Source organism: Bos javanicus, chromosome 26 (genome assembly GCF_032452875.1).
Source record: "Bos javanicus breed banteng chromosome 26, ARS-OSU_banteng_1.0, whole genome shotgun sequence".
NCBI classification, from domain to species: domain Eukaryota; kingdom Metazoa; phylum Chordata; class Mammalia; order Artiodactyla; family Bovidae; genus Bos; species Bos javanicus.
In genome coordinates this window covers 24782098-24796280 of record NC_083893.1, presented here as the reverse complement: position 1 = coordinate 24796280, position 14183 = coordinate 24782098, and the positions used below count along the sequence as shown (strand labels likewise).

The window sequence follows — 14183 nt, the reverse complement described above, 5'->3', positions numbered from 1 at the left end:
TGGAATTTTCTAGGCAAGAGTACTGGAGTGGGTTGCCATTTTCTTCTCCAGGGGATCTTCCCAACCCAGGGATCAAACCCAGGTCTCCGGCATTGCAGGTAGACACTTTATCCTCTGAGCCACCAGGGAATCCCTAGTTCCTTGACTAGGGATCAAACCCAGACCCCCTGCATTGGGAGTGTGGAGTCTTAGACACTGGACACAAGGGAAGTCCTTGTACAAAGTATTTTATATTATTTTGCTGTTTTATTTTTATTAATTTCCATCACCCACTTTGTGTGGAAAGAAAATGGCCCAAGGTAAGAATACATACAGACTCAATGGTGAATGGCTTGCATTGTTGGTTAGGGGGCTTAAAGGAACAAAATTAGAAAACTTGAGAAGAGGAGGCCTGCAGAAGAGGCATGTGGGTAGATCTGAAATGAAAAGACATTTCACTCCTTCTTCCATCGTCTCTTTGATCTATCCCTTGAAAATGAGTAGCAGGTGGCCTTTTAAGGTACCACCACTAGCAACTAAAAATGTTTAAGTTAGGAACAAATGGGAAACCTAAATAAGGTATCCATTCCTGGATCTGTTACTTGTTTGATTTTTTTAAAGAAAGACACTATCTTAGCCCCAAATGTAGCCTTTCTATGGACATGACCATCTTTCTTGGGGTCAGGGAAATGAATAGATTGAAAATACTTTGAACAGCATCATCAGCATTCAGAATATCAAGCAGCACATCAGAGAAAAGAAAAAAATTGCTTGTTCAATCACTTTGAGAAATATTACAGTAAGAATAATCCTTTGCACAGACAGAATAATGCTCCAGAGAAAAGATGTAACCAAGAGCATTTCTTTCTGGGGTACCCAGCTGCTGCTGCTGCCGCTGCTGCTGCTAAGTCGCTTCAGTTGTGTCCGACTCTGTGTGACCCCATAGATGGCAGCCCACCAGGCTCCCCCCTCCCTGGGATTCTCCAGGCAAGAACAGTGGAGTGGGTACCCAGCTAGCCAGGTTCATCTTTTTGCAAACAACAGTACACAAAGTCTAACTTGTTTCCAGATTCTTGAAGCTGGGAATAATAGGAACCCATCATGATACCAAAAAGATCAAAGGTTATTTTGTTTAAATAACAGCAAAAATTTTTAAAGTAGAGAAACAAAGGGAAAAGACAATTCACAAAGCAATTTAGTTCCAAGTGTTGGGACTCAATTTGTTTTGAGGGAAATCATTCAAACCAATGTCACATAGAGGTTCAAATCCTGAAAATTCATAAAATGTGCAGAGTATTAGGTAGACACAAAACCCTTCATCAGCAAAATGTTCCCAGTTTAAATGGCTATATCAGAGAATGCAGAATGCCAGCTATGGGCCTGGAGCTTAATTAATTGATTATACTTTAGATACCTCAAACCAACTCTGAGATAAATCACATCCAAATGTAGAGAGTTCTATTACAGCCAGAGGGTTGGAGAGCTAGCGTGTGGAGGCCTACTTCAGAGGAGACCAGAAAACGCTTACAGTGCACTCTGAGGGCACAGGCTCAGTTTATAACCTACTGCCTTTTCTCTTCCTGTTAAAACAACCTGCCAATAGAAATAATAGTGAGATAAAAATCAATAAGGTGTGCAGGAAATCTGCAGCCATAGTCAAAACATCCTATGTACTAAGGCAGGAAGAGAAAGTAGGTCATTGAATTTGGAATCTTTTAACTTGCAATTGATGAAATATCAGTACAATAAACTTTTAAAGTAAGTTTTTCTGACTTGGTGTCAATGGTTTGAATGCTGACAATGCCTTTACTTCCATAAGAAAACTGGAAAACTCACTCTCAAAAAAAAAATCTTTGTGCCCAGTCATGTGAAATTTTAAGTCTTCTCTATTTGTCTTGCTTTCTTATTTTACCCTCTATCTCAAATTCAGGGAGGCATATCTATTTTTCTATCTGTTTTTAATAACATGTTATGCTACAAATGAAAGCTATAATATCTGCCTAGGAGAGCTATAATGAGGATAACAGTGAGAAGAATTATATTTATACCATAATATAAGTACCAGGCATATCGTAATTTAATCATTTAATAAATGTTAATAGACTATCATGGTATGTTAACATTATGTGATATTATATAATATTAGCACTTAAAAATCAATTTGGTTTTTTCTATGGATTACTCTGTTCTCCTCCAGGAAAAGAGTGATCCATAGTACACTTATTTCATTATAACATGAAAAGCTTATAATTTGTGTATGTCCCCTTGAAGGCTCTCTCCAGAGTTCTACCCTATTAAAGATGCTCTGTGTTAAAAACTTCAAATTAATATTGAAAATACAGAAACTTCATTTTATTATGAAGTACCTATTTAGTGAATGATATTTCTTTGATCAACTTCTGCTATCCTCACTTACTTCTAAATCCTTGAAAGCACATTATTATTCATTTCTTGGAACCTCTGTCTATGAGAGCTTTGCTTGACATTGTTATAAGGCAAATAAGCAGGGAGCTAAGAAACTTGTCAGTAGGAATTCATTGTGAAAAATGCTTTTCAGTATATAAGAAAAGGGAGGGGATAGCTAGAAGTTTAATATTTAGAATGAAAAAGAAGGGGGTCCTGAAATGAGCCAAATGCATAATGTGCAGAATGTTCCCCAGTTTTAATCATTAACTAGGAAAAAATCTTAGCTAAAATTTATAAAAGTCTAAAAAAGAGTAAATATGGTGGACCATAACTTATAATTGGGCTTCTCTAATAGCTCAGTCGGTAAAGAATCTGCCTGCAGTGCAGGAGACCCGGGTTCGATCCCTGGGTCAGGAAGATCCCCCGAAGAAGAAAATGACAACCCACTCCAGTATTCTTGCCTGGAAAATCCCATGGACAGAGGAGCCTGGTGGGCTACAGTCCATAGCGTCACATGAATTGGACACAACTTAGCAACTAAACCACCACAACTTATAATGCCACTCTTGGTGCCTCTCAATGTAGCTGAATAATAAAATTTATACTGCACCAGAGGAAAAACCATGAAGATAAAAAGTGCTGAATATATACTGTGTAAAATATCTAGTGGGGAGCTGCTGTGTAGCCCAAGGAGCTCAGCTCATTGATGACCTAGAGGGATGGAATGGGGTAGGGGGAGGCTCAAGAAGGAGGGGATATATATACACATATAGCTGACTCACTTTGCTGTACAGCAAAACTAACACTACATGGCAAAGCAATTATACTCCAATAATAAAAGAAAAAAAGTCCAACTATAAAGAATAAGTGCTGAGACACTATTAGTTTTGTCATGGCTTGTCACGGCTCCATGAATATTTGCTCCCACCACCTCTATGGGAGGAGTCTACTTGCCCTTGCTGTTGAGGCTGGGCCTGGACACGTGACTTGCCATAACTGATGGGATGTCAGAGAACATTAGGCGAGTAGAGACCCATGAACTGTGCTTGCGCGGTTGGGTCTGTCCTTTGCATTCCTTCCATTCTCCATGAGAACAGTGTACACATCCTGAAGGATGAGAAGCACACAGAGAAAATCTGGACCCAACCCACAGCCCCAGGCCAAGCCCAGGCAAGCTCAGCCCAGATCAGCTGACCCTTGTCAACTGTAGGTGTGTGAGTGAGAAAGAAGTGCTTGTTTTTGCATGCCGGTGAGACCTGGTGGTTGTTTATTATGCAGTAATATCATGGCACATGTTGACTGAGACAAACACATAAGGAAAGGCTTGGGATTCTGAGCCATCCAATTCTGGCACAAAAAGGGATCTTCTTTCTCATTTGCAAATGCCAAGTCAAATTAATAAAATGTAATGTAGGGCTTTCAGCAGCTTAGATTTCACCTTTTTTTCCTTCTAAATAAAAATAATCAGAAAGCAAATGTTGACACTGTTTTTGTAGCCCAGAAGGAAGAGGAGATCAGGCCAGCTAAAACTGCCAACGATAGTTAAGATAACATTGTCCATCATGGCAACCTATTTCAAAAGAATTTAAAGGCGAGCAGACCCATAAGTTTAAGAAAGTTTAGGCACTCAGTCATGTCCACTTTGTGACCTCATGGGATAACAGATTACTGAAGAAGAATTTAATATAGATACCTAAAAATAAGTCTTTGGTTGATTCAGTTGTCTAATTATGCTTTCCGTTCACCCTTTCAAAATATATTTAGATACCTATTTAACGAATAAGTAACATAAAGAGCTCAAGAAGACTTGCCCTTGAGGAACTTGTAAATGGCATGAGGCATACTCAGAAACGCAGATACTGTAATAACATCAGATTTCTTCACCTGCCAGAGAGGGGAACCAAGTACAGATGGATTAGAAAACATTTTAAATAAAGCTCCTCTAAGGTTTTATTGGTCCTTGACTGAAGGGCAAGGTTTTTTAGTATTTTTTCTTTGGATCAGGATACTAAAGTAATACATATTCATTTCAGAAAATTTGAAGAACACAAAAATCACACAAGAGGTAAATTAAAAATGATCTGTATCCCTACTACTCAGAAATACCTAGTTTTCACATGTTGATCCATTACCTTCTACTCTTTTTCCTGTTAAAAAAAAAAGGAACTAGACTTCCGCTTTTTCTTCTTACCTAACTCTCAGAGGGTACTTTTCTTTATCTTTGTTGGTTAAACAACACACACACATACAACTTTCTCCCAGAGCAAGTCTATGAGATTTCTCCAGTCACTGATTTTGCCAGAAACATGTTCAATCTGCATGTACAGTTCTTTCTTCATCTCCAGAAAATATTTTCTGTTAAATCTTTGATCTGGTGCTCAGTTCCTCCATCAGAGACCAGCAACCTATACGATGCTTTTTATTCCCTGTCCTTATCTCTTATCCACTCTTTGATCATTTTTGTTTTTTGTTTCCACCTATATTCTAAGAGTATGAAGAAAACCTTGGAAGAAAAGCTATGACCAACCTAGACAGCATATTAAAAAGCAGAGACATTACTTGGCTGACACAGGTCCATCTAGTCAAAGCTATGGTTTTCCCAGTAGTCATGTATGGATGTGAAAGTTGGACCATAAAGAAAGCTAAGCACTGAAGAACTGATGGTTTTGAACTGTGATGTTGGAGAAGACTCTTGAGAGTTCCTTGGACTGCAAAGAGATCCAACCAGTCCATCCTAAAGGAGATCAGTCCTGAATGTTCATTGGAAGGACTGATGCTAAAGCTGAAGCTCCAATACTTTGGCCACCTGATGCGAAGAACTGACTTATTTGAAAAGACCCTGATGCTGGGAAAGACTGAAGGCAGGAGGAGAAGGGGACAACAGAGGATGAGATGGTTGGATGGTATTACCAACTCGATAGACATGAGTTTGAGCAAGCTCCAGGAGTCAGTGATGGACAATAAAGCCTGGCGTGCTGCAGTCCATGGGGTCACAAAGTCACAAACTGAGTGACTAAACTGAACTGAACATTCTAAGAGAACTACTCAAGTTTGCACTCCACTTCACTGATTCCATTTTCCACATCAGTTCTTTCTTTATTAACTTACTGACTTCAATGTGGATTTTAAATCTACCATTGCTTGCTTTGGGTTGGTTTGAGGTTTGCATGTGTTTTAGTCTCTTTACAACTGGTCCTTATTTTATCCATCACTTCCTTTCTTTATCTTTGTTTTGTCTTAGAAGTAATGTCATCTTGGACTTATAACCCAGATGATAGTCCTCTATCCTACCGGGGTCACACTGTTCTTAACCACAACAACAGAACATCTATAATCTTCATTTTGTGTGCTAGGGAGCCCAACATGATACCTCGTATCTCTAAGAATTCTTAGAGGAATTATATTTCTCCTATTCACTGTGGCTTTGATTTCCTATTTCAATAGAATTCCAGATTCTCGATTGGCACTTTTCTCTGGCACAGATGGTTCCTTTTCTAGGTGTGTTACCTCATATCCCACATCCCTCATCACCCGGTCCCTGCCCCCACAAAGCACAATCCAGCCACAGGGTTGATGCAGACTGTCACTGTTGCAGGTACAGAGCAAGTAAAGAACTTAAACTTGAACATCGGAGGTCCCATGCTTAGCACTTCCTCGGTCATTCCTGCCCTGGGAACTGGTCCTGTCTCCCAGAAGAGCCCAGCCTACTCTCTCATCTTCTCCTATCTCCCCCCATTTCCTGCTCACCACTGCCGCTCTCCTTCCCAACTGCAAGCAAGTTCGAGGGACTGTGAATTGAGGGCCAGGTGGATTTTCCTCAGTTCACCTCTACTGGCTTTAAAATTCTCATCCAATCTCTTTTCTTCTATTGCAGCATGGCCTTATGTCAACCTTAGTGTTTGATGCCATTAAAACTTTTCTCCTGTTACTGACATTTAACAAGCTGAAAATAGCTACATTCAAATGCCGCTTTAAACAAAAATTCTGGGCTGTTTATCTACAAATTAATTATTTACTTGCTTATTTATGAAATGTTTCATAGCATTTACTATGTGCCAGAGATCATTCTAAATACTTTACCGACACTACCTCATTTAATTTTCACTACCCACCCCATGATATAATGACCCCAATCCTTTTTGTCTGCAGACAGATAAAATTTAGGTCAAACCATATAAATAATTTTGCATTTTGTTCTTATCAGATTCATATTGTGACCATATTCCCCATTTAAAAAATATTTTTCAAACATGTGATTTTAATGGCACAAGGCAAATTTGCACAATTTATTTTGAAGAATATTCTTTTATAAAAATCTGTGCATTCTTATTCTTCATATACTCAGTTTTTACAAAAGAAATTGTGGGGTCAAAAGGATAAACTTGGAACAACCCACTTTAGAAGGAGATGAAAATATCAGTTTCATACATCTTCCCCCAGTCCTTGGTATTATTCCTCAACTTCCTATAAATAGGATACATGACAGGGAGCTTTCTGTTTGTGGGAATGAAGTACGTGTGTGTGTGTGTGTGTGGCAGTAAAGAAAGAAATATGAGGTGTCAAAAAGACATACATGTTTTTAATAAGATGTCCAGAAGTGACACAAGTTGCTGTAGCAACTGATACACGCTGTCAGGAGTTAAGTAAGAAAGAAAAATTATAGTTGATAAATAATATTTTAAGAACCTGTGCTTAAATTATTTAGGTGAGACATTATGCAACCTTGTGCAGTTAAACATCAGAAATTGTGAAAACCCGTTACCAGCAAAACTTGGTACCAGTAGCTCTCCTTCATAAGGAAAGAAACACACAAGCCTATTTTAAAATCAGTGACAGCAATCTTCTTTTTATCACTCATCATCTGTCTATTTGTGAAACCCAGTTTTGGTACCTACTATTTACAAGCATTTACTATGTGCTGGAAATGAAGAGAAGAATAAGAGAAAGTCCTTGCTCCCAAGAGCTCACTACAAACAAAGGTATAAATAAATAAGTACTCTAGAAGATGGTAAGAGCTCTTCCAGAGATATCAACAAACCCATTAAGTAGGAAGTGACTAGCTCTGCCTAAGGAGTTAAAATAGGTTTGACCCCAGACATGAGCATTTGATCTGGGTACTGAAGCATGAATAAGAATTTTTCATTCCGAGAAGGGGGAGGAAAGGGCTTTCCAGATAAAACAAAGAGCTTAGCCTCTGTTGCAGAAGTCAGAATATATGAATTGCTGTGTCCTGCATGGGTTACAGGTATGTAACAAAACACTGATTCACTCTACCCGTAGGTGGGCCAGGTGGCATCCCTGGGTGAGCCCCTCCAGCCCTGCACAGGCTCATCCCCCTCATTCCCACATACTGTAGACATGCTATTTTCTACAATGCTGTGATGCAAAGAATGTTAGGAAGCACTGCCCCAGGTTGCTGAGAGATGACTGAGGTTTGTAAGGCTGGGAGTAATAATAAGATTTCACTGGAATTTTGAACAACTCTGACAGTGTGATGGCAGCCAGGAGTGGCGGGAGACTGACTGCCAGGAAGGAAGACGTAGGAGGTTACAACAGATTATGCGTTCAGATGTAGTCTCTGTCTCACCAGGTAAGGCCTCTCCCTTAGTAGGATCACACTGCTGCCCGGGGATATCAGGCTTGATCACGTAACTCCCTTTGATCAATGAAATATTGATCAAAGGGAGTTACGTGGACTGACCCTTTACCCTTCCTTTGCCAACAGAAGCTCTGAGAACATATCAAAGGTTCACTATTACACAGTTTTCCCTCTGCAAGAGGCCAACACACTCCAACAGAGTCCATCTGCAATGAAGAGGACGTGAAGCAGAGCTGTGGCTGACCCTCAAAGGTCATTAATGTGAACAAAACATAGATCTCTGTTGCTATAAACGACTGAGACCTGAGGGTTATTTGCTACAACTTAATCTGACGGATTCAGAAAACAAAGATCATGGCATCCGGTCCCATCACTTCATGGGAAATAGATAGGGAAGCAGTGGAAACAGTGTCAGACTTTATTTTTCTGGGCTCCAAAATCACTACAGATGGTGACTGCAGCCATGAAATTAAAAGATGCTTACTCCTTGGAAGGAAAGTTATGACCAACCTAGATAGCATATTCAAAAGCAGAGACATTACTTTGCCAACAAAGGTTTGTCTAGTCAAGGCTATGGTTTTTCCCGTGGTCATGTATGGATGTGAGAGTTGGACTGTGAAGAAGGCTGAGCACCGAAGAATTGATGCTTTTGAACTGTGGTGTTGGAGAAGACTCTTGAGAGTCCCTTGGACTGCAAGGAGATCCAACCAGTCCATTCTGAAGGAGATCAGCCCTGGGATTTCTTTGGAAGGAATGATGCTAAAGCTGAAACTCCAGTACTTTGGCCACCTCATGCGAAGAGGTGACTCATTGGAAAAGACTCTGATGCTGGGAGGGATTGGGGGCAAGAGGAGAAGGGGACAACAGAGGATGAGATGGCTGGATGGCATCACTGATTCGATGGACATGAGTCTGAGTGAACTCTGGGAGTTGGTGATGGACAGGGAGGCCTGGCGTGCTGCGATTCATGGGGTCGCAAAGAGTCGGACATGACTGAGTGACTGACCTGATCTGATCTGAATCTGACGGATAGAGGCTAACAAGCTTAGCCACACTAGAGAACATGAGTGCCTGAACTGATAACTAGTCCTCTCAGAGTCAGTAAATCAATCAGTGGAGCTTTTTACATGATCAAGTTGTAAGAGGAATATGCTGTTTTACAATGGCTTCCAGCCAGGGGTATGAGGATCACGGGGCATCTTTTACAAGGAAGACATGTCCTTCTAGGGATGGACTGATCACGTGTATTTGTGTTCCTCCAAACTTACATTCTGCAAATATCTAATCAGCATTTGTTTACTCTAAATGGGCAGTAGCTGATTTGCTAGCAGAGCTTATTGCCCACTATCTTAAAGCATGTGAACCACAAGCTGCAATCTGAATAATCTGTCTTTGCAACAATGTGTGGCAATCAGAAATAATGCATTGATGCTCAACCCATACCATGGAGGACTAGCTTACCTTTTGGGTAAGGTCACTGGCTTCATTGATGTACCGATCTCGCTCTTTTTCCAGTTGAAAGATGATCTTTCTCTGCTTCTGAGCTTCCTCTTTGTAGTTTTGGATTTCTTCCTCCAGATTCCTCTTGGCTTGTTCATGGAGCTTTACCAGGTCTATCTGTTTCTGGGTTGCACTGACCGCCTTAAGCATATTCTGAAAATAAGGACAGCACCGAAAAATGTTTGTGGGTTTTGGGTTAAATTTACTTGTTGCCTTAATCCTAAAATAATTAGGTGCATTGTTTGGGAGATGAATAAAAATAATCATATTTTCTACAGATTACTAAGAGCTTGTTATGTTAATTTTGCACAGAGCATTATAAACACACATAAAAAGGCACTGAGAGACAACATCCCCAGGAAGTGGGCTTATATTGCTCCCATATTAGGGGTAGGAAACTGAGAATGAGAAGATAAGCTACTTGCCTACAAGTTCATGGGCTTCCCCAGTGGCTCAGTGGTAAAGAATCTGCCTGCAATACAGGAGGAGCAGGAGACACAGATTCGATCCCTGGGTTGGGCACATCCCCTGGAGGAGGGCATGTTAACCCACTCTAGTATTCTTTCCTGGAGAATCCCATGAACAGAGGAGCCTGGTAGGCTACCGTCCATAGGCTCACAAAGAGACAGACATGACTGAGCACATACACACGCAAACACAAGTTCACCCAACAGGGGAGTGACAGAGCTGGAATGTGAATCCCGGGCTGGCTGACCCCAAAGCCAATCTCTATTCCAACGCTAGCCTTTCACTTGTGAAGTTAGAACAGCTGAACCTAATCATGTACCACAGGCTTTGACTACAAAATAAAATAAAAACCTTCTTATTAAAAATACAGACAGCCAGAATTAACATATGATCCAACAACATCACTTCTGGCCATCTACTTAAAAGAACTGAAACACGTGTTCAAACAAAAACTTGTACATGAACATTCACAGCAGCTCTATTTATAAAAGCCAAAAGGGGAAAACAACCCAAAAGTTCATCAACTGGATGAATAAATAAACAAAATGTGCTATATCCATACGGTGGAATACTACTCATCCATAAAAAGGAATGAAGTAGACAGTACAACATGGTTGAAGCTTGGAAGTATTATCCTGAGTGAAAGGTGTCAGACATAAGAAGTCACATATGGTATGACTCCAGTTATATAAATATCCAGAATGGTCAAATCCACAAAAACAGAAGCAGATGAGTAACTCCCAAAGATGGGAGGAGGGGAAAGTGGGGTGAGACTGCCTGACAGGTACAGGGTTTCCTTTTGGGTGACGAAATGTTCTGGAAGTAGATTCATGATGTTTTACACAACATTGTGAATGTATAAAATGTCACTACTGGCAAATTTTGTTTTCTGTGTATTTTACTACATTAAAAAAGAATTAACCTGGTTGTTTAAAAAAAAAAAAAAACACACAGATGCTCACATCCCAACTCCAGAGATCCGTGGATCTGGGATGGGACTCTGGCACCTACATTTTCTGGGGGCGGGGGAAGCTGCCCTGGTGGTTTCTGATGCTACTACAATGGAAGTGCCTTGGTTTGGCTGCGCAAGAAGTCAGGTTATTCCTCTGGAACACAGAATTAATACAGTGCAACTCTGCAGCCATGCTCATGATGGATCACAGCATGTCTGCTTCTATAGCCACAGCTGAATGGACCCAGAGACTTCCGAAATAGAACCTCTAGATTTTTGTATCTCAGTAGAAGATGTAAACTCAGGAGCTGTTTATTGGCGATAGCTTTTTTCTGCCATTTGGACAGGGAAACAGAGAGAGAGAGATGATTTCACTGAAAGACAGAAATGAAGCCATGACTCAGCTGGAAGTCTAGTGGTGGAGGGAGGGGCTTTCTGTGCATCCCAAGAGTGAAAGGCCAGGTTTTCATCGTTCCTGAGGCCCAGCTGTATCCTTAGGTTCTGTGTTGCTGCTTAGTTGCTAAGTCGTGTCTGACTCTGTGAACTCATGGACTGTCGCCTGCCAGGTTCCTCTATCCACGGGATGTTCCAGGCAAGAATACTGGAGAGGGTTGCCATTTCCTTCTCCAGGAGATCATCCCAACCCAGGGATAAAACCCACATCTTCTACACTGGCAGGCGGGTTCCTTACCACCGAGCCACCTGGAAAGCCCCCTGGGTTCCACGAGGCACTTCGTAATCCCTTCCCAAATCTCTAACCAATACAGACCTGCAGTCAGGACTGAAAACCACTGGAATATAAATTGGTTTAAAAAAAAAAAAAAAAGAACATGAAACCTTGGTCGGATGATGACGTAGAAAAATGGAAAAGGTCAACTTTACTTTCAAGTACTGAATTAAACATTTGCTCTATGAAAGATAAAGTCCCTTCAACACGACACTGAGAGAACCAAATATATGAATATTGCTGCCTGTCAAAACTATGTCACTCATTCATTGAATGAAGGTGGCATTCCAAGTCAGTGAGGAAAGGATGTATTATCAATAAAGGTTGACTGCACACCTGCAGAGGAGCAGGCGCACTGTCAGGCACTAAGGATGCAATGGCTGGGAAAGACAAAAAAAGTTTAAAAAGTACCTGCCTTGTTGAAAAAAATTTGAATTTTCAATGGTGACAGTTTGGAAAGGATGCAAACATTTGGAAGTAGTGGTGGTGCATGAAGTGCTGAAGTTTTATATGATTTTAATTTGTACTTCTGAGTTCATATCTATATTGGGATTCAGAGTAAACAGCATATAAAAAAAAAAAAAAAGTACCTGCCCTCAAGACCAAGCTGATGTAGTCAAATTAAACAAATAAGTGTAAAATTAAAGTGTTAGGTGTCCTATTGTGGCAGAAAATCCAAAGGTGGTTTACCAGAACATACAAAATATAAATGGATTAAATGTTGTATATGTTACAAAAAAAACTTTTTTAATCTAACTCCAACAATAGTATTTATATTATTATTTATATTATATTATTTATATATTTATGTTATTTATAAATTTATGGAATAAAGGCACAGTTCTAGGATTATGCAAAAAAAAAAATTAATGACTTTCTGAAGGAGTGATCAGCATGTAAAGATACTTAATCTTCTACTCTTTTCTGAGATTCCCTAGTCTGCCCTAAACTACAGGATAATCTACTTCGTTAACAATTATTCATTTCTGGGAAACCTAAAGAAAAATTAAAATAATAAATATTAAAGTAATAAAAAATTGAAATGAATGAATATAGGCTGTATCTTCTTTGATAAGATGAAGCTCTATTGACCAAAAGCCAGCAAGCTGTCTGCTGTGGAAGCAGCCTCCCCACTCTACACCTGGCACATCGCTTCATGCTTCATTCTCCCTGGAGGGAATTCTTGAGCAGGAACACGTACCCTAGACCTGTGAATGTAGTTAATCTCCTCAGAGTGACTGTCAATGGAGGTAATCCTCTGGAAGGGGCTGGGAGAGGAAAGGGGCATGGGGGCAGGGTCTGTAAGCCTCAAGCTCCCCACAGCCTCTCCCTCAGCTTTGGACGATACTGGGCTCAAAGACTAGGAGGAATAAGCACCAGAAGCAGAAACCAAGGCCTCCAGCACTCGGGAAAAGATGAAGGAAAGGTTAGAGACTCTTGGTATGGCCAACCGGCCATCCTTGAAACACCTAAAAGTTAAAGTTTATTAGAACTCACTTGTATTTTCTGGATTGGCACAAAATTGCAAATTATAGATATTAAAATCAGAAATCTTGATCAACTGCTTAGGTGCCAAATAAGACACCAGCAATAGGAACAGAAACCACAAGACTCTCTGAAATCCCCTGCTAGTTTATATGATAATTCTTCAAAGTGCCTTTGTGCTCACAGGTGATACTGTGGTTTCAATTCACAGCCAGTGAACATGGATGTGCATAGCTGCGTAGAGGACAATTGAGCACTATTATTAGTTCTAATCTACTTTTGTTTGGCTCAGAGTTTTCTTTCCCCTGCAACCGGTTATAGGCAGATATTACAGCACTAAAGAAAGACATTTATTCACCAGTGTTACTGTAACAAACGCACCTTATTCAATATGTCCCTTTCTCTCAGAAGCTCATCCATTGCTTTCTTATCAAGTTCTGCTTGTTTCTTTGAGGCCTCCACCTCTAAATCACCAGAGAGAAAAACAATAATAAATATAAAGAGAGCCTGCCAAGAAAGAATCTGCCACAGTGACATGAAAACTGCTTTATATATTTACCTGTAGCTATAAAACTGCTTTCTGTTGAGTGGTACATGATCTTCATTATAACTCAGTGAGGTAAGTCTTCCCATCCCACTAAAGAGATGGAAACTGAGGCTTAGAGACTCATACACCAAGGGTCTGCAGCCAGGAGGTGATAGGGCTAGGGTTGGGAGTTTGGTCTTTCTGACTCCAAAAAGTCCTAGTTATTTAGTCCCTAAGTTGTGTCCGACTCTTTTGTGACCCCATGGACTGTAGCCTGGAGGGCTACATGACTCCTCCAGACATAGGATTTCCCAGGCAAGAATACTGGAGTAGGTTGTCACTTCCTTCTCCAGGGGATCTTCCTGACCCAGGGATCAAACCCATGTCTCCTTCACTGGCAGGCAGATTCTTTACCACTCTGATGCTAAGAAAGCCCCCAAAGTCCTTGCTCTCCTGAAATATTTTTTATTATACAAGTAATTAGAAACACAGGAAGAAATTGGAAAATAAACAATTCCAAAAACTAAAGGGAAAATTTTTT

The 14183-nt window shown here is 40.3% G+C and overlaps 1 protein-coding gene across 1 annotated transcript in view; it reads right to left on the bottom strand.

Moving 5' to 3' along the window:
- CFAP58 (cilia and flagella associated protein 58) overlaps nt 1-14183 on the bottom strand; it is a 110138-nt gene that overhangs the window by 69336 nt on the left and 26619 nt on the right. The window contains exons 8-9 of the mRNA XM_061403390.1: nt 13498-13580; nt 9446-9637 (exon numbers count right to left, since the gene is read on the bottom strand). Of these exons, the coding sequence (XP_061259374.1) occupies nt 9446-9637; nt 13498-13580 (275 nt within the window). The remainder of the gene's footprint in view (nt 1-9445; nt 9638-13497; nt 13581-14183) is intronic.